We start from the raw sequence: 19,144 nt of genomic DNA, 5'->3' as shown, positions 1-19,144 counted from the left end.
CCGGCGTTATAGTGGACGTGTGCCAACCACTTACGCTCTTGCGGAAACCACTTTGTCGCAGCATTCGCCGTGAAACCGGCTGCGTCGCTGACGCCTCCTCTGCTTCGGTGAGTATCGCTAGTCTTCGAAATTTTCCTATATTTTATTACCGCTTTGTGAACCGCCGCGGCAGCTTAGTCAACGCTGTGATGTTGTGTCCTCGTCTCGGGGTCTCGGATTCGATCCCGGCGGCGGCGGACGCATGGAGCCCGAGATGGTCGAAATCAATCCTGCGGCTTGCGTTTCCCCCTACAGCGTAGCTCGTGATCATATCGCGGTTTCGGCACCTAAAACTCCTGACTTTCATTTTATTGTTGTCGCTTTCGGATCTGAAATGGTTGCACAGGACAGCATAACAATTAGCGCCCCCGAAAGGCACAATAAAAAGCTAAAGCTAATACAGTTTAGGGTGATGAAGTACACTTTGAAATCATCGTTAATTGCAGGGTAATGAACTTCATTACTAGATAAGATAAAGGCTGAAGTGTCCTTTTTTCTTGAAGTTCGCAACGGAACAAGTCACTCCGCCGTCCATAGTACAAGCGTAGAAAGGCCTTGGTAGTACCTCAGCAAACGCGCATTACAACTAAGAATTCATCAGATTTTGCCAAGGCCTCCTGCAAAAGTTCCCAGATCGCTTTCTCGCAACTCACGCGCGCACGAGATGCTCGGGCAAATAAGAGAAAGGTACTTCCGTCTACAATAGCTCGTGTGTGTGTATGTATGAAAGGTCCCTAGGCCATCCTTGGAAACCGATACAGGAAAGCGTTATTATGAGGTTGCGACAACATCAAAACTTTAGCCGTTGTTCGCCACCAAGTTTGTCGGGCATTCATTGGAGTACGCAATGTGGATAGAGGTGGCGGTGAGTTACTGTTTTTATTTTTATTCTTTGGTATGCTCTGACATGTCGGTATGCCACCGCGTGATTTAATAAAGTCATTTCGATTACTTTTATTGCAACTTCCACGGAAATTACTTGCATGCACCTATAATGTGTTTCCTTTTTATTTTATGTGAACGCGTTAAGTGCATTTGTTTTTTGAAATTTTATGTAGCATGAAACACTATAGCAACAAATTATCGAGCAAGCGTGGTGATGCGCACTTAGTGGAATTGTATGGCGTCCAAAGTGCGACGACAACAGAGCCCTCTCGTCGCTTTTTCATTTAACTTGGGACGAGGTTTATTGCACTCGTCGAGCGGCTCAGCTGTATCGGCGAAATGGCCGCACGACACGCGATGGTGACAGCGCTTTCTAGAGTGTCCATCTTGTTGTTGTTCTTGTTGTTGTTGATGATGTTGTTGTAGTTGTTTTAAAACATGGCTCGTACACACAAGTGGGATTGGCCACACTGGCTTGAGTGAAAAGTACATCGAACAAACTGCCAAAGGGGGTTGAAAGCAAACATTCAAAACCAGGTATTAGGCAACTATAAATGTTAATGCAAATTTCCAGCAGGCCTATTATTAACTCTGGCTAAAATGAAAATAAACCGTCTCACAGTCGGTACACTAGCAGCGAAGCATTCCACACGCTTCAATGAACTTGTGCATAGCAGTAATCATTGATTCATGGCTTGTGCCTAATTCACAGGCACCAAAGGCAGGCACCACTTCAACATTTGGTGTAGTAAGCGCTTACGTCAGCTTACATGTTGGAACCACGAGGAAAATTCTGCGAAGGAACGATAAGCGAGGGCAAGAAATAAAGAAAAGGTCCATAGCTTCTGGTTCACTTAAAGAACAGCAGAGGTTAGTTATCGATAAACTAGATCTACGAAGGTAAAAACTTAGGCGGCGACCTCTGCAAAGGAAGCTTGATAAGGTCACCTGGCATTCTCGAGAAAAGCATTTGCTGTTGTTACACCCGAAATTTCGACGAAAATCCCTTGCGCAAAGTAGGCATGATTTCTTACAATTTAGAAATAAAATACGTTTAAATCTAGTTCCTGTTGTAAACGCGATGTCAGGAAGAATATTTAGCACTCGGCCATTTAGTAACGATGATGCGAGCGAGTCAGCTTATTCATTTAAAAAGATTACAGTATGTCCGGAGACTCAGACAAAGCCGACTTGAAGCACATGGTTTGGGGCAAGAGTCGAAAATACACTGAGCAGGTGTTACCGATCAGTAGAAGTAAAATGAGTAGAAATCGAAAGCGCACCAGTAACAATTATTACTTCAGATTTCGGTAGACCCAATTTTCTTATGGCAAGAATTATTAGCAGAAATCTTGCAATAAATATCGGAGCGTGACGCTGTGCCACGAGGTTGACATATCAAATGCTTGTTGTAATATTTCGCGTCACAGCAAATAAAAAAGGTGTTGCGCTAAGCGGCACGACAGGAACAATTTATAATCAAGTTGTACGCTTCGTGCTACACGTAGTAACCAGTGCGCACAGGGTACCATGTTCCGAATGTTTCTCCAAACGCATCACCGGAAGACTCTTTTTTACGCGAACGAAGTAAGCAACATGTACTGTTGATCTCTCCAGCTTGGTAATGGTGGGACGCTCTTCTGTCTTGCGTCCACTAATATACCCGCCTTGGTGGCTTAGTGGCTATATTGTATTGCGCCCTAAGCATGACGTCACGGGACCAAGTCCCGGCCAGTGCGGGCGCATTTTCATGGGCGTGAAGTGTAAAAACGCTCGCCTGCCGTGAATGAGGGGGACGTTTAGGAAGCCCAGGTAGTCCAAACTACGCTCGAGCCTTTCACCGCGGCGCGCCTCATAATCAGGTGGTGGCTGCGCCCTTAACAGGACTTCTTTTTTTCCCCTCAGAATCCGACTACGTCGCATAGCGCAAGCCGCGGAGCAAGTCGGCCTAGTTGAGCAAAAGTGCGAGAAAATGAGAAATGGCGTGAGTTCGAAGATGCTAACGCCACCTAATGACGTGGATAATCGGGCGCAAGAGGAGGTTGTTTGCTCGTCTTCGGCTGCATGACGTCATCGCAGATGGAGCAACCGGGCGCTCGGCGGTGCGCTCCGCGGGACCGACCCGCGGACGCCTTAAGCCTGTTTCACATGATGCGATTTTCGTCGCACCGGAAGTGCGATTTCCGTCGTTTGCGATGAAAATCGCAGTCGCAGTGCCGACCCCCCGATTTTCGGCTGCGACCAACCGGTTGGTCGCACAGTCGCACCGTCGCACCGATCGCTGCGATTTTCCGTCGAAATTGCGCGGAGAGCTGTCAACGGAGCTATTCCGCCGGTTTGTTTTGGAAAACGGCGTCTCGCACGACAAGTGCAATGCGCGGAGAGGTGGATCGTCGAATTCGGTACGTACGCGAAGGGAGAATAAAAAACTTGTACCGCAGATTGCATTCTCCGATTGCTATGCGTTTGTTGACACGCTACACAGCAAATGAAGTGCATTTTCACGTTTGCTTCGTACGCCTTTGGGAGTTCTCAGTACTAGGAGGTGTTCGAACCCCAGCAGACGACGAGGTCGTCACAATTTTCTTTTGCTGAGTAGCATGCAGAAATCGCGCTTACAAAGCAGCTTGAATTACTTCAAACTTGGCAAGGGCAAATGACAAGACAGCAAAGTACCCGAAGTTTCAACGTTGCGCTGAACGCGATACCGTTCAGTTGCATTTTCTTGTCGGTTTTCAAGCATGAATTTCCCGATGCATCTTGAAAGCTTATCTTGCCTCTTATTAAATTTGACAGAGCGAAAGTGTAGGCTATCGTAATGAATTTGCTACGATAGCATTAAATCCGTGGCTTGAATAAAACATTACATGCACGTCAAGTTGCACCTCTTCTCTGGATATTTTTTTTTCTTGCACAGAAACCAATAAACATTGACTATGTTGCGGACTTTGTATCCTTGCTGCATCTCTATGAACACATGCTCTGCAAGGTACTTAACTGTACAGCTAGTAGATTAAGTAAATTGCTTGCTATAATGGCACAGTGACAACGTACCCTCCTGCACAATTATGTAGAACTCGTGCAACAATGCGAAAAGCAGGCAAATGGCCTTTTCTAGTGGGGATAAAACAGTATAAAACGACACGCTGAAGAAAAGTAAATCAAAACTGTGCAGTGAAGTCAGCCAGTACAAGCAGTTCTTGCACGTTCACGGCTGATCAAGTGTGCAGAAACATTCATGCCTTACATGTTTCTAGTAAGTTTCTAATAAGTTTGTGATCACATATATTAGTGTGTAAAACCATATAACGATATCCGCTGCGATTACTATCTTTATAAATAATGAAATACCATGCTACTTGCAAGAACATATATCACCCGAGGATTTTAGAACAAATTTCTGCATTTCAACTATACACAATATGTGGTTTATTCAATAAAATAACACAAACTGGGCTTTTTTGCAATGACAAACTTATTCCAAACTTTACTTACATACAGGCAAGAAAAAAAATTATAGACAGAAATATTGTTCTTCAATTTGCTCACCTGCCACTGTGGCTATAGCATTCTGCTGCTAACACAAGGCGAGGGGTTGTTTTGCCAGCCATGGAAGTCGCATTTCAATGGGAGTCATAGGTGAAAAAAAAAGCTCTTGCACTTAGATTTAGTTCATCACCTTTTATTGAACCCTTACACTTCAATATACTATTGCATAGGGGGGCATGCTTATGCAAAATCTAACACCAATTGAAAGCAAAGGGCAGAATTGTAAAACAACCATGTTTCGTGATAATTCGAGTGTGTAAATATTCATTGCATCAATATGTATTGTTCAACAGCACTGCACAAATAAGCATGATCAGGTATAGCAAGTACTCTGTCAGGAAGCTGGTTCTACAGATGTATAATATCAAGGCATGAATGCTCATACTACATATACGTCGCACACATAGCACAAAGAAAACCTTTTTCAAGAGTTGTCCCTTCTGGCAGATATGAGTGGGCCATAAGCAGCAGGAACTTTATTGCAGGACATTGTGTAATACCGCTTATGAAAGAATGAAGAGAGTTAAGAGGCTTTTAACAGGAGTACCTCATGCTGCTCTAATAAGAGGAACGATGAGCAAAAACATTTTTGGTAGAGCACTTAAACAGTAACTTTCTGAAAGGCAGAAAATTCCAGGTGAGAGTTGGAGGTACATTTGGCCCACACATACCAACAACACGGGCATACTACAAGAAACACTACAGCCTATGGTGTATTACAGTCTATGGGAAAGCTATCTTATGCAGAAATCAAGAATGATGCAACAAGCCCTCGACAACACTTCAGACTTTCTTGGCCGGTCTGGCCTCTCGCTTTCTGATAAGTCAGCTCATATCAACGTCGAAAAAAAAAGAAAGACTGGAATCAAGAACTGCCCCAGATTGCACATTGTGATCCACATGCTGGACAAGTATGCCCACAAGACAACATCCACAAATCCTCAGCCAGTGTAAGCCCATGACGGCAGAGCCAGCACGTGGGTGAAACAATTATGCAATGCCTGGACGCAACTTCCACACCTGGTGAAAAGAATAATCTCGAAATAATGGGGGTGGACAAGTGGATACTATAGAAAATCGCAGATGCTGTGCTTGTGTCCAAGGTATGGTACGGTATGAATTACCAGCAGCACACAAAAAAGACAACTCGTCGAATACAGGCATCGGGTAGTAATAACAGGTCTTTCCAACTTTACCATGCTTGAAGACCTCTATGAGAAAGAGCTAACGAACAAGCACCTAGACAGTAGAGTTGCAGCCTGCAGCACAAATTCTTTGTCTCAAGAGCTCAGAACTTCGTCCCAAGATACTGTGCCAGCTAGCATATGAGATGCAAAGACGACTACCCCTCCCTTCAGAAACACAACCTCGGGAGTGCCTGAACTTGAAACACAACAGGCCCATACCGTGGAATATGGGGGCAAACAATTAAGCCAGGAGACTATATGCAACTGCCAAACACACAGAGGAGGTTGCTAATCATGAAGATGCAAGCAAACATAAGGCACATATGGCATGGCAATAGCAGTGTAACAGTAGTATGACACTACATAAAGCTAAACCCTATATAAGTGAGTACCATTCCAGGTCATCCTACACCTAGAAAAGCTGAACTGAAAGCAATCAAAGCAGCACTTGTAGTGCAGATTACACCCTGCACAACACCCTGCATGGATTCACTAGAAACTATTTGGGCCTGCACATCACACAAGATTGTCAGGAAAATCAGGAGATTGACACGCGACTTGCAAGCACATGGCCAGAAATTAAATTACAGGATACATAACCGTGCAGATATTCCAGGACACAAGCAGGCTTATAAGCCCGACATAATAACTGAAAACTAGATGACTTTGTGTGTAATCATTATTAACTAAAGTGCAACAGATTGACAACAGACAAGAACGAAGTGCTCTGTGTGTTCACTTCGTTCCTGTCCATCGTATTTCTGTTGCACTATAGTTAATTACTATAGATTGTAACACCATAACTTGATACAAACATGCACACTATAGGATGCAGACAAATGCTCAGGACAAACTCCAGAATGTTTGCATCCTGATACTTATGAAAGTGAACGGTTTCATTCCATGGCTGTCAATGAGACGGAGAGAAAACTTGATTGTGTTCGTGGAACAAAAATGCATTGATAAGCTTAGACATGTAGTCATTGCTTAACACTTTCGAAATGAATAATTATAGCTTGCTATCGACATTGAAGCAGCCTTTCGACAGCAAGAAAAGGAATCAGTTTTTCCAGCTCTGAACATCGAATTGCAGGAAATGCAAGCAGACACAAAATTCTGCCAATATAATCTGTTTAGGAATACCAAATTGGAATAAACATGGAGGCTTGCACTTGTACTTTCTCTGGCTGAGCAATCTAGTTTGAAATGACTCCCATAAGCATGTCGTAACAATGTTGATCTAATACAGGTTAAATGCATGACTATCTTAAGAAATCTGGAAGATTGCTATAAATTACAGTGAAGAAACTATAATATCTAATAACATTGATAATAATATTTATTTCCACAGAACAGGCTAACCGTGAGAGGCGTGCGAGGCTGAGCAGAAAGCTGAAAAATTCTACGGCAAGTGCGCCTGCCGTGGGCCCACGATCCTGCATTATGGATAGCGCGTATTGATATGGTCTTCTTGTTAGAAGTTCCGAGTATAGTACCAGCGCGAGACACGGGACAACAAAGTGGACGAGAAGTGTGTCTTTTAGAATGCTATGTTACAACGTACAGGTTTCTACAAAAGTGACGGTAACTGCTCGAAACATTTGATTCGTCGGCTTTTGCGCCTTTAGAAATATTTATAGAGGGCTCCCATATATATATTCGCAGCGCAAGCACGGCGATGGACGAACCAGGCTAGCGCTAAGGTTGAATTTCACAACACAATTTTCATTCCACGTCGTAATCACACAGATCGTTTGAGGCTTCGTTCAGGGGCACACGCGGGCGTTCGGGTTTGTGCTTCTTGATGCGTTTGGCGTAAGAATATGGCTAGGAGCAGGCACCACATATGCGCAATGACGGGCATTGTACACGCATCATTTCTCCAAAAGCTGACGCCGGGCACGGGTAGCGCGAGGATCTTGTTGGGCTGACACGACAACTTCGTGCAGCCGAACTCCGAATACTGCATATACGGTGAGGGCAGCTATATGAACTTGTCGGTAGGCCATCTTGTAGATTGTTGTAGCGCAGGCAAAACGAAACGGTCATAGAAGGTAGATAAGACAACACACAGCGCTGAACCATAGAATAAAGAATTGCTGAACCACCTGCGAACAGCTGTTTACGTGCGCGATGTTGCACTGATCTACAGAAACCGCCGTCGCGCACTCCAAGACAAATCTTAACTAACGGTTTTAAATTAGTAAACGTACATATTATTTGCTTCTAATCAAGATAAGTCAATAATATTATAGTGTAAACGTTTTATTCACTACAATAAAGTAATTATGCAGCGTGTGCCGCGAAACCTGGCTGTAAGCAACCCTGGGCGTCGCACCAGTCGCATTGTTGAAATCGCAATCATGTGAAATGAGCCCTCTAAAAATCGCATTGCGACGCGTGCGACAGCACCGATTTTCGTCGTTGCAGTCGCAGCATGTGAAACAGCCTTTACCGTTCACGAGACGTCACCCGCGAATCACTAGAGCATTAACGTCCGCCATGGGGCGAACATGAGCGCCCAGTATTATAGCGTGGTGGGTCGTAACCTTCTTACTTCCTCAATGTGCCCCATTCTTTGTGGAATTCAGCTGCCCGGCATAGCTGCATAAATGGCGCAATAAGTGCCCTTTTCTTTGTTTCCACTATACTTTTTACAGTTGTTACATTGTTGAGCGCTAGAAAACACAAAGTAGTCATTCGCATTGTAGCTGATAACTACTCTGCAAACATAACTTTGAAGCTCACGGGGAGTGGCTCCTTGTCAACAGCAGCAAAGCATGCGGCCTTGAGACAGTGAACCATCAATTTTTCGAAGCTTTGATTACTGTCACGTTCTCAAAAATGTCGTAATTTTCTGGAACGTGATGTCACAGGCAGGGCAGGTTTGATCAGCGGCACATTTTTTCGGAAGTTATACGACCACCTGAACAGAGTTGCTGCATCGTTGGTAAAACATCCGTAAGGAAAGCGCGTATATATTCCTTTAATGTCACAGCACCGGAAAGCTGCGTTTTAGGGCAGTACTTTTTTCACAAAAGTTATTGCTGCACGAGGCCATAATATTCAGATTCATCGCTCATGCAGCATCCGGTGCATGTCGACAAGAGTCGCAACAAATATTCCACATTTATACCATGAAACGATTCTATCAATTCTTCAGGTAAGCTGCATAAAAAAAGTTATTCATGTTATGATCTTTTACGCCCGAGCCAACGCATAAGTATTTCTGGCTATAGGCGGCACTCTACCAACTGGGAATTCTACAGCAGCGTTTCAAAGTGCATTGAGAACAGTGCCTCGCCCCTTGTGTTTTAGTTGTTTATGTGCAACTGTTTCATAGTTCCTAGGAGCTAAGCGGCGGTCTAATTAGACACTGAGACAAACATTAGCATCGGATTCCATAAACACAGAACTGCAATCCTTGTTTTTATTTACACCGTAACGATGGCTGATTTTGCATCCACTACACGTTTCCCAACCCTCCTTCTTTACTGAAATACTCCAGGCATCACTCACGCGCTTTAGTTGCTCTTCCTGATGAGTACGCGAACATAGCGCTGCCGGCGGCTTGCAGCTGAATTACGTGTAAAGTTAAATCACGTGCCAGAGCATTTGCGTCAGGCGCACTCGTATGCCTTGATTTTGGTCGTATTACCGTAGAATTTCGGTTTATTGTGGTAATTTTACGCAACAGCGTCGGCGCTGTGTTTAGACTATTTTCCGCTGTATTGCAATATCTGGTTCTTATCTGTGCTCATGTGCGCCAAACTGTGCTCTAAGTAAAATCGCAGAGATTGACAGCAAAGGTGGTAGCTACTAAAAAACCTAAACGGTGTTTGAAGCCCAGTTGGAAATTTTATAGAGCCCCATACACATGTTCGAAATAACAAGTTCCATCCGTAAGAGTAGGGTAGTCGAGTACCTGAAGCCACATGTAAACAATTAGTTCATCTCGTCATGATCGCGGCACCGCACAATAGAGCATTTTTCAAAGAATCTTGTTGCATATGTTCGGGTGTAAGTGTACAGCTTTATATTACTTTACTTATTTACTCTCTAGTGGACAGCACTGCACACACGTCTGTATCGAATCGTTCTTCATTATGACCGTTACGCCTTATATACCATGAAATGTGACTTATCTGCTTATGTACAGTTACTATAACCAACCCTAGAGGCATTGCCCCCCCCTCCTCCCCATTGCGCCCACTGCACTGAAATCTGCCAAAGCCATGGCGCCGCCATTTGCCACGCCGTGCAAGGGCGCAGGTGATGACGACAAGATGCGATTCTCACTAGAGTGTACTAGCCGGTACATCAGCGAATCGCAAGTTACTAAGGTATTATCCATTAACTCTTATCCCCAATTCTTCGCAATCCAGGTCTCTGAATATCTCCTGTAAACACGCTTTGAATAGCATTGAAGAGATCGTATCTCCCTGCCTGACGCCGTTCTTTATTGAGATTTTTTTGCTTTCATTATGGAGGACTACGGTTGCTGTGGAGCCGCTAGAGATATCTTGCAGCATTAGCATTTTTACATACGGCTCGTCTACTCCCTGATTCCGTAATGCCTCCACGACTGCTGAGGTTGAGAATGAATCGAACGCTTTCTCGTAATTAATGAAAGCTATATATAAGGGTTGGTTATATTCTGCACATTTCTCTATCACCTGATTGATTGTGTGAATATGTTCTATTGTTGAGTAGCCTTTACGGAATCCTGCCTGTCCTTTGGTTGATAGAAGTCTAAGGTCTTCCTGATTATAATTGCGATTACCTTAGTAAATACATTATAGGCAACGGACCGTAACCTGATCGTTCTATAATTTTTCAAATCTTTGGCGACCCCTTTCTTATGAATTAGGAATATGTTACCGTTCTTCCAAGATTCCGGTACGCTCGAAGTCATGATGCATTCGTATACAGGGTAGCCAGTTTTTCTAGAACAATCTGCCCACCATCTTTCAACAAATCCGCTGTTACCTGATCCTCCCCAGCTGCCTTCCCCCTTTGTATAGCTCCCGAGGCTTTCGGCTTTCTTTACTTCTTCCAGCATTACTTGTGGGATTTCAAATTCCTCTAGACTATTCTCTCTTCGATTATCCTCGTGGGTGTCACTGGTACTTTATAAATCTCTATAGAACTCCTCAACCACTTGAACTATCTCATCCATATTAGTAATGATATTCCGGCTTTGTCTCTTAACGGATACATCTGATTCTTGCGTATTCCTTGTTTCTTCTTCACTGCTTTTACGATTCCTCCGTTCCTGAGAGCATGTTCAATTCTATCCATATTATACTTCCTTATGTCAACTGTCTTACGCTTTTTGAATAAATTCGAAAGTTCTGCCAGTTCTATTCTAGCTGTAGGCTTAGAGACTTTCATACATTGGCGTTTCTTGTTCAGACCTTTCGTCTCTAGCGATAGCTTAATGGCATACTGTATAACGGAGTTTCCCCCGACTTCTATAGCACACTCCTTAATGATGCCCATAAGGTTGTCGTTTATATCTTCAACACTAAGGTCCTCTTCCTGAGTTAAGGCCAAATACCTGCTCTGCAGCGTGATCAGGAATTCCTCTAATTTTCCTTTTGCAGCTAACTCATTGATCGGCTTCTTATGCACCAGTTTCTTCCGTTCCGTCCTCAAGTTTGGGCTAATTCCAGTTCTTACCATTCTATGGTCACTACAGTGCACTTTGCCGAGCACGTCCACATTTTGTATGATGCCAGGGTTAGCACAGAGTATAAAGTCTATTTCATTTCTAGTCTCGTCATTCGGGCTGTCCACGTCCACTTTCGGCTATCCCATTTGCGGAAGAAGGTATTAATTATGCGCATATTCTTTTGTTCTGCAAACTCTACTAATAACTCTCCGCTGCTATTCCTAGAGCCTATGCCATATACCCCCACTGACTTGTCTCCAGCCTGCTTCTTGCTTACCATGGCATTGAAGTGACCCATCAGTATGGTGTATTTTGTTTTGACTTTACCCATTGCCGATTCCACGTCTTCATAGAAGCTTTCGACTTCATGGTTATCATGACTAGATGTAGGGGCATTGGCATCTTATTACGTTCCACAACAAGACCTGCCGCCCTCTCGTTAATGCTATAGAATTCCTGGATGTTACCAGCTATATCCTTATTAATCAGGCATCCGACTCCTAGTCCTCGTCTCTCCGCTAAGCGCCGGTGACAGGTTGTGCCCGCTTTTTGGCACTGTATATGCTTATTTTGTCCTCCTAACTTCACTGAGCCCCATTATATCCCATTTACTGCCCTCTAACTTCTCCAATAGCACTGCTAGACTCGCCTCACTATAGATAACGTTCTAGCGTTGAACGTTGCCAGCTTCAAATTCCAATGGCGGCATGTCCGGAACCAGAGCCTGGAAGGGCATTGAGTTTTGTTGTTGTTGTTGTTAAGCATGGACTGGCCAAAAAATTTCACACGACTTAGGGGTCAAATATTATCATATATAATAGCTATCCGAAACGGTTCTAGGCGCCCGTGTGCGGACCACCAGAAAAGAACCCGTGCCGGTTACTCCGCGTTCTTTTACACGAGGAAGACGGAAACATGAATGGAATGTTGCACTGCAGTTTCTTTTTCTTTTTCTATAAGAATACTTCTCCTAAATCTGAGTACAGGGCGCCGCATGGGGCAGATATTCTTTACTTGTTTGAAGCGGCACGCAGCAAGTTTACATACGTTTTTTCCGTCTGCGTTCCGGAAGTCCTACTGGTGAAAAACTATATGCGCAAAAATACACACCAGATACATACTGCTTGAAGATTAAGAAAAAAGGTTTTTCTTCAAAGGGAACCGTACAGTAACATAGTACGATAAAAGCCGACAGTGCCGCCGCAATGCATGCGCAGTCACCGAGTGGCATTAAAAATAAACTGAATTAAAGAAAATAAAGAACAGCATGTATTGCTAAAGCACAAATACGTGTCATATCCAATTATAAACACCGTTTGAGCGGTCTGATCCCAAACAGAAGCGCGCGAAGTGACACGAACGACCCCGCCGAGCAGAATCGCCAGCAGTTTGCAACGCCCCGACCTTGATGCGGCCCAATGTACTTCGATTGCAGCGCCGCCACAGCATTCTTCGTCCTCGCGCGCCTCATTGCAAAGCATGCGCCACCCTAGCCGCTAGCCCTGCTCAACCGTTTTCTAGTATGCTCTACTACTGACAAGAAACGGAATCAACGTGTTCGCGAGCCTCCCTCGGTAGGGTCGCGCCATCTAGTTGATGCGCCTCCAAACGCATTCTTTCAACCACTACCTGCACAATGGCCTGCACCGTCAATTTTGTAAATATGTTATAAATAGCCATTGCCTCTTCCGCAGAAAAATATGCAATTAATTTTACACATCGTCTATAAGCACGTGCTGCGTGTAAATGCTTGCTTTAACACCACATTTTCATTTGTTTTGGAGTTACATAAATGAGGTGAAGTAACGGCAGGTCCTTTGCGGTTGCCACTTCTTTCGCCAAGCTTTATCTCGTGAATTCATATACTGACTCTATGTCTGCGTGAACGTGTGGTGCAAGTATCTTTGTCGCGTAAGGCACCAGCATTGTTGTTGGTGGAAAAATCTGTGTAGCGGTTGCTTTATGTTTTATAACCCGCACAATGGGTGGCCTTCAGAATAAACCCGCGCCTTTATTGACAGGGGTAACAGACGTATCGTGCCGTGTAGTGGTGTATCGTTCCTGCTCGCCGCAGTGGTAAATAACACACACGAGGAAACTTTTAATTTTCTATTTTTAGTGCAGCAGACATCCGAAGATAACTAAAGAAACAAAAGTGCGAAACTTCGAAGTCGGGATGGTGGTCATCATATTTTTCTTTTGTAGTGCAAGTCAACTTCATTTCATCTCCTCTTTGTATTATGTACTAGTGAATGCCGCCTTTATTAGCGCTGCTGATGAAAAAAAAACGTCAAATACATTATTTTCACAACGTCAAACGTTCGCACCAATGGCAAAGCCTTTAGCGCAATTAAAAAAAGCTACAGGGACGTGACAGAGACACAGGACAGCGTCAAGTCCCTGTCTCTTTTTTTGAATTGCGCTAAAGGCTTTGACGTTATGAGTAAACCGTACCAACTAGCCCAAGAATCAGCCTTGTTAAAACCAAGTTAACTCGGCAGCGTCGGAGCGCTTACAATCTGTAATAGCAAGTTCCCTTATTCATAACATAAGTTCCGAGAAGAAATATTTAATCCTAAAATAATCTCTGATCACTTGTCTTTTGCATAGACGATGTCTTGCTGCTGCATTTTTAGCGTGCAATGCGACGACAAGAACGAATTCAGCTGGCCTTTCTTCGACTTTTCCCGCGCTGAGCCGAATAAGAAGCATCTAAAAGGCCACGAGAACCTTTCTTTTCCGTTAAAATATAGCAACCAGTACTATTCTAAACAAAGGGCAAAATTTATTAACAATAAAAAGATCAATTCAGCTCCTATTCGAACCGTGCGCGCTCTCGCAGGGGCGGAGCAATGTCAGGTGACCCAAGTTTTAACGATGAAGACGATGGTGATTTATTTGCGTTGTCTTCAAACAGAGGCGGTGATAAATAGTCACCTAGCCTGTTCGAACTATCCGAGTTATGTAGAGATATATCATTCCGGCATTTTGTTTGTCTGCTTAACTTTTCTTTTACTTCGTTAAAGCCGCTTTATCGAAGTTACCTATGTTGATAACGGATACAGTCCAGTATTCTGATACAGTCATATCAATTTCCTCCCTGCTTTTTTTTCGACACTTCTCTAAATGGCCCTTGCTTATCTCTGCTGCTGGCCGGTTAATGATACCAATCGCTATAAATCCTGGTGCTTCAGGAAGGTCGACATTTCCTACAGGTCTCGCTGGGTATTCGCATTCCATTAGGATGTGCTTTGTCTTGGGATTTAACTGCAGCACACACATGCCTCATGTTAACGTGAATACTTTTCGCCTTCGTAGTTATTTTTTTGCTTAGGCAACAAGCTTGGACCTCAAATAGAAAAGCACTGCCCGGGGTCTTAATGTACAGATTTTATTTTCTAATTTTATTCGTCAATTCTTGTCAGTCAACATGGCCTCTTTTTTTTCCAACCTTTGCATCCAATTTACTGTTTCCACCGAAAGTGTCATTGTTCGCTTAATTGCTGGCAGTGGTTTATTCGGGTCTCTACAGCCAGGTCCAGTACATGGGGATCTTTTTAATCATGGCTGAAAGCTTGAGTATTTGCAAAGTTGGCATATTGGCTTCCGAGAAACCATGCTTGCAATTGCTGTTCACCTCTAAAGAAGGCTAAAAAATACTGTCCATAGATACAGTGTTTTTAAGTCCATCGACATCTAGGCATCATTACGAAATCGCATTCGGATCTTCGAACCAAATGTCATACATAGATCGCGTTTTCACTTGTTTGTTGATATAAGGAACATGTGGCTACTGTTACTTCAAGGAACACTGTGTTTAAGAACGCAGAAGATAGGTTGCATTGCTCGGCTATTACCTCTTCGCATGATGAAATTCTCATTCTCGTACTTCTTTCAATTACAGACAATGGCGGCGGAAGTGTTCCGGACCATTGAAGGCATATTTCTAGGCAAACACTTTCCGGACGATGCGGTACGGTCAACCCTTGCGTACAAGCCACGACCTGGAGACTTGTTCATCGTGAGCTACCCTAAATGCGGCACTACGTGGACACAACATATCGTGTACAACATTCTTACAGACGCCCAGGAACCGAAAGATGATCTCGAGTTGCTGTTGCGTCTTCCTTTCTTGGAAATGCAAGGAGGGCAGGCCGCTGTCTATGCACCAAGACCAGCTGCCTTCAAGACCCACTTACCTTTTGACAAGAACCCCTACTCTCCCGAAGCGAAGTACATCTACATTACGAGGAATCCTTACGACTGTTGTGTGTCCTTCTACTATCACACGCGAAACATGCCACCTTACCTTTTCGAGCATGGTACGTTCGACGAATTCTTCGAGTTATTTCTTCAAGGGCGAGTCGACTTCGGAGACTACTTCGAGAACGTTCTCTCCTGGTACGCACACCGCAATGACCCCAACGTGCTGTTCTTGACTTACGAAGAGCTCAAACGAGACATCGGGTCTGGAGTATTGAAAATCGCGGCTTTCATTGGTGAAGAAAATTATAGTAAGATTAAACAAAACCCAGAACTTCACCGCAAAATGCTCGAGAGATGTAGCTTGCAACACATGAAAAAAGAAGTCAATGAGGGGCCTGAGGCACTGGAATCGGAATTGAAAGATTTACCTCAGCTCAAAACACTAAGGCCGGAACTCCTCAAAGGGGTTAAAAATGTTCTTGAATTTACAAAGAAACCAATGACGGGTGAATTCATCAGGAAGGGGCAGGTGGGAGACTGGAAAAACCATTTCTCATCCGAACAGATTCGACGAATGAAGGAGAAGATTATCAAGGCTACGAAAGGATCGGACCTGATGAGCTTGTGGAAAGACGTGGACATTCCCCGCATGGTCCCCAATTAAGACGACTGCAGATACTGCAGAAGGAACCATCGAGTGCAGAACTGCAGGAATAACTTTCTATTCGTACTTTTGTTGGCCACAAGTGTCGTGAAAGGTACGAGTGCCGTGCGCCACATGTATGTCATAACGTTTCTCCCAGCAAAAGACGCTCTTATATTTTGGTGCATGTAGAAATTTTCGGCCCCTAAGATTAAAAAAAAACGTAGTTTAACAAACAATGCCTGATGAAGGCACACTTTTTTGCTTATATAAGAAAAAAATACACCAGATAATGTATACTAACCGAAAGAGATTCTTTAAGTAAGTTTGCGTGCGCGAGGATGGTGTCTTCCCTTCAGCGCTGTGCTCACAAGATCGGCGAGTAGCCTTTGCGATGTACTTGTTAACTTATTAAATTTGGCAAGTTGACTGTTCATTTACGGGTCTAAGCGCCTATGTTCCAATGTCTAATACAGGAGGGCATCGCGTGACCAAAATAAATTACAGGATTTTGAAAAACGCTATTGTTGGTACATTCATAAAAATATTTTTCAGCTTCATTTTACTAATCTGGGCGCACGATGAGGGCTGGAAGCAGTCCAGATGTAATGATTCCCGCTTCCTTTGGGTTCTTTCTATGAAAGGGTTCAGCGTCCCTGCCCTATTCTTATTTCGCGAAGCTCACATTTTGGTACCCGGCCGACGCGGACGGCGCAAGCGCGCTACGATGCATTTGATAACTTTGCAGTCACACAGTGTCACATTGTCGCAGTGTTGCAGTGTCACAAAAGCGTCAAGAATGACATACACGGGTGGTGCGTCCGAGGTGCTGTTTGAGCGCTGGTTTGGGAATCTGAACATAAAAATAGGCTAACATTTCTCTACGATTAACACAACAGTGGCTGTAGTTTTTAATTCGCACAAATGCTTCAGTCTCTTTCGGTCATGGTGGTTATCGCCATCATCATCATGTTATTTTTTTAATATCCACTGCAGGAGGAAGACCGCTCCCTACAATGTCCAATTGCCCTAGTATTACGCTAGCTGATTTCAACTTGCGCCTGGTAATTTCACCATTTGATCACCCCACCTGATTTGCTGCAGTAATCGCCTGAGCTTCCCTTCCCTTTGCACCCATTCTCTAACTGTAATGGCCCACCGGATTTCTAGGTACGAATGGCCTGCGCAGCTCCACTTTTTCTCTGAATTTCAACTTGAATATCGGCAATCCCTTTTCCTCTCTTATCCTCAGCGCTCTCTTCCTGGCGCCTAACGCTACGCCTAACATTTTTCGTTCCATCGCTCTTGCGTGGTTATTAACTTGTTCTCGAGCACCTCCAAGTTTCTACCCCATTGTTAGCGTTGGAAGAATGCAATTTTGTGCATCTCTATTCAGGGACAGTGGTACGCTCCCAGTCAGGATTTCGTAAGGACTGCCGTATGCACTCCAATTTTCTTTTTTTTTTTGCAAATTTCCGTTGCATGGTCAGGGTCTCCTGTGAGTAATTGACCCACATAAGCATACTCCGGCACAGACTCTAGTGGCTTAGCGGTGATAATGAATTCTTGCTCCCAATCCACGCTATGAAGCGTTACCTTTGTCTTCAGCATATTATTCTTCAACCCCACTGTCATACTTTCTTCGTTAAGATCTTCATACATTTGTTGTAATTTGTCCACAGCGTTGCTGGAATGGACAATATTATCTGCAAACCGGAGGTTGCTCAGATACTCGCCATTCTTCCTGACTACTAAGTCTTCTAAGTCTAATAGCTTGAATATTTCTTCTAAGCATGGAGTCAACTGTATTAGAGATATTGTGTGTCCTTGCCAGACCCCTTTCTTGATAGGTAATTTTCTACTTTTCTTTTGGAAAACCAACGTAGCTGTGGAATCACTAAGTATTTCCCAAGACATTCATGTATGCCTCCTGTACTCCTTGTTTACGCACTGCTTCTATGCTGCTATCTCTGCTGAATCAAATGCCTTTTCATAAACTATGAAAGCCAATTAGAGAGGTTGATTGTTCTTCACAGATTTCTCAATTACTGGATTGGTTACATGGACTTATACCGTTGTGCAATATCCTTTCCTGAAGCCAGCCTGTTCTCTTGGTTCATTGAAGTGTTGCCTTTCTCCAACAAAAATTATCTTGGTGATTATTTTCTACAATACTAAATGCAAGCTAATCGGCCTATAACTATTCAATTCCTTTACGTCTCCGTTCTTATGCATTATAATAAGCTTGGCATTCTTCCAGGTATCTGGTGCACTTGATGCAGTGAGGCATTGCGCATAAAAGGCAGCAAGCTTTTGAGGCTTTATATTGCTTACATCACTGACTACATCGACTATGTTGCATCTTCTCGTGCCACTTTGCCCCGGGTCATGTATTACAAGGCCCATCTAACTTCATCGCTAGCTATAGAAGGAGCTTTTGTATCCTGTTCATTACTGCTTCGAATGAAGGTACCGTGGCTGGTATGGGTATTGTGCAGGTCAGTACAAAATTCTACAGCTGCATTTACTATATCATCGAAATAGCTGATGACAATATCTTACTTATCTTTCAGGGCATACATCGTGCTTCCTGAAGAAGGTATTCATTACTCGGGGTCAATTACTTTCCGCGAATTCTGCCAACGACTCTCTTCTAGTGTTTCTAGAATTTATGCCGTACTTGCCAATTGCTTATTCCCCAGCCTGCTTCGGCTCCACATTTTCGTTTAAGTCGCTAGGGACTGCAGTACAATGAATTGCCGACTTCCTCACTGCTACTTCAAGATTTTCATAAAGCTGTTCTATTTTATCATCATGACTGGAATTTCGACTTTGGATCGGTCATCACCGTTTCATAAAGGGCCCCTCACCGGATCTCGCCATTTTGAGCTGACAAGCGCAAAGCACACATTGCGCGATAACGATCGTGCCTGCAAAGTATTACATCGCCACGCGTATTAC

The 19,144-nt window shown here is 43.8% G+C and overlaps 1 protein-coding gene across 2 annotated transcripts; it reads left to right on the top strand.

The window, feature by feature from the left end:
• LOC142587819 (sulfotransferase ssu-1-like) lies at positions 1–19,132 on the top strand. 2 transcript variants are annotated; one of them, XM_075699105.1, is made up of 3 exons: positions 18–107; positions 2,830–2,886; positions 15,239–19,132. In XM_075699105.1, exon 3 carries the CDS (start codon positions 15,242–15,244, stop codon positions 16,202–16,204), a length of 963 nt encoding a protein of 320 aa, XP_075555220.1. In that variant the 5' UTR covers positions 18–107; positions 2,830–2,886; positions 15,239–15,241; the 3' UTR covers positions 16,205–19,132. The 2 variants fall into 2 exon arrangements, with proteins under 2 accessions (XP_075555219.1, XP_075555220.1); XM_075699104.1 differs by lacking the exon at positions 2,830–2,886 and having other exon boundaries at positions 1–107.
• The last annotated feature ends 12 nt before the right edge of the window (positions 19,133–19,144 follow it).

This window comes from Dermacentor variabilis, chromosome 7 (genome assembly GCF_050947875.1).
Source record: "Dermacentor variabilis isolate Ectoservices chromosome 7, ASM5094787v1, whole genome shotgun sequence".
NCBI classification, from domain to species: domain Eukaryota; kingdom Metazoa; phylum Arthropoda; class Arachnida; order Ixodida; family Ixodidae; genus Dermacentor; species Dermacentor variabilis.
Note: the sequence above shows the minus strand (reverse complement) of the source record. Positions and strands in the feature narration are given on the sequence as shown.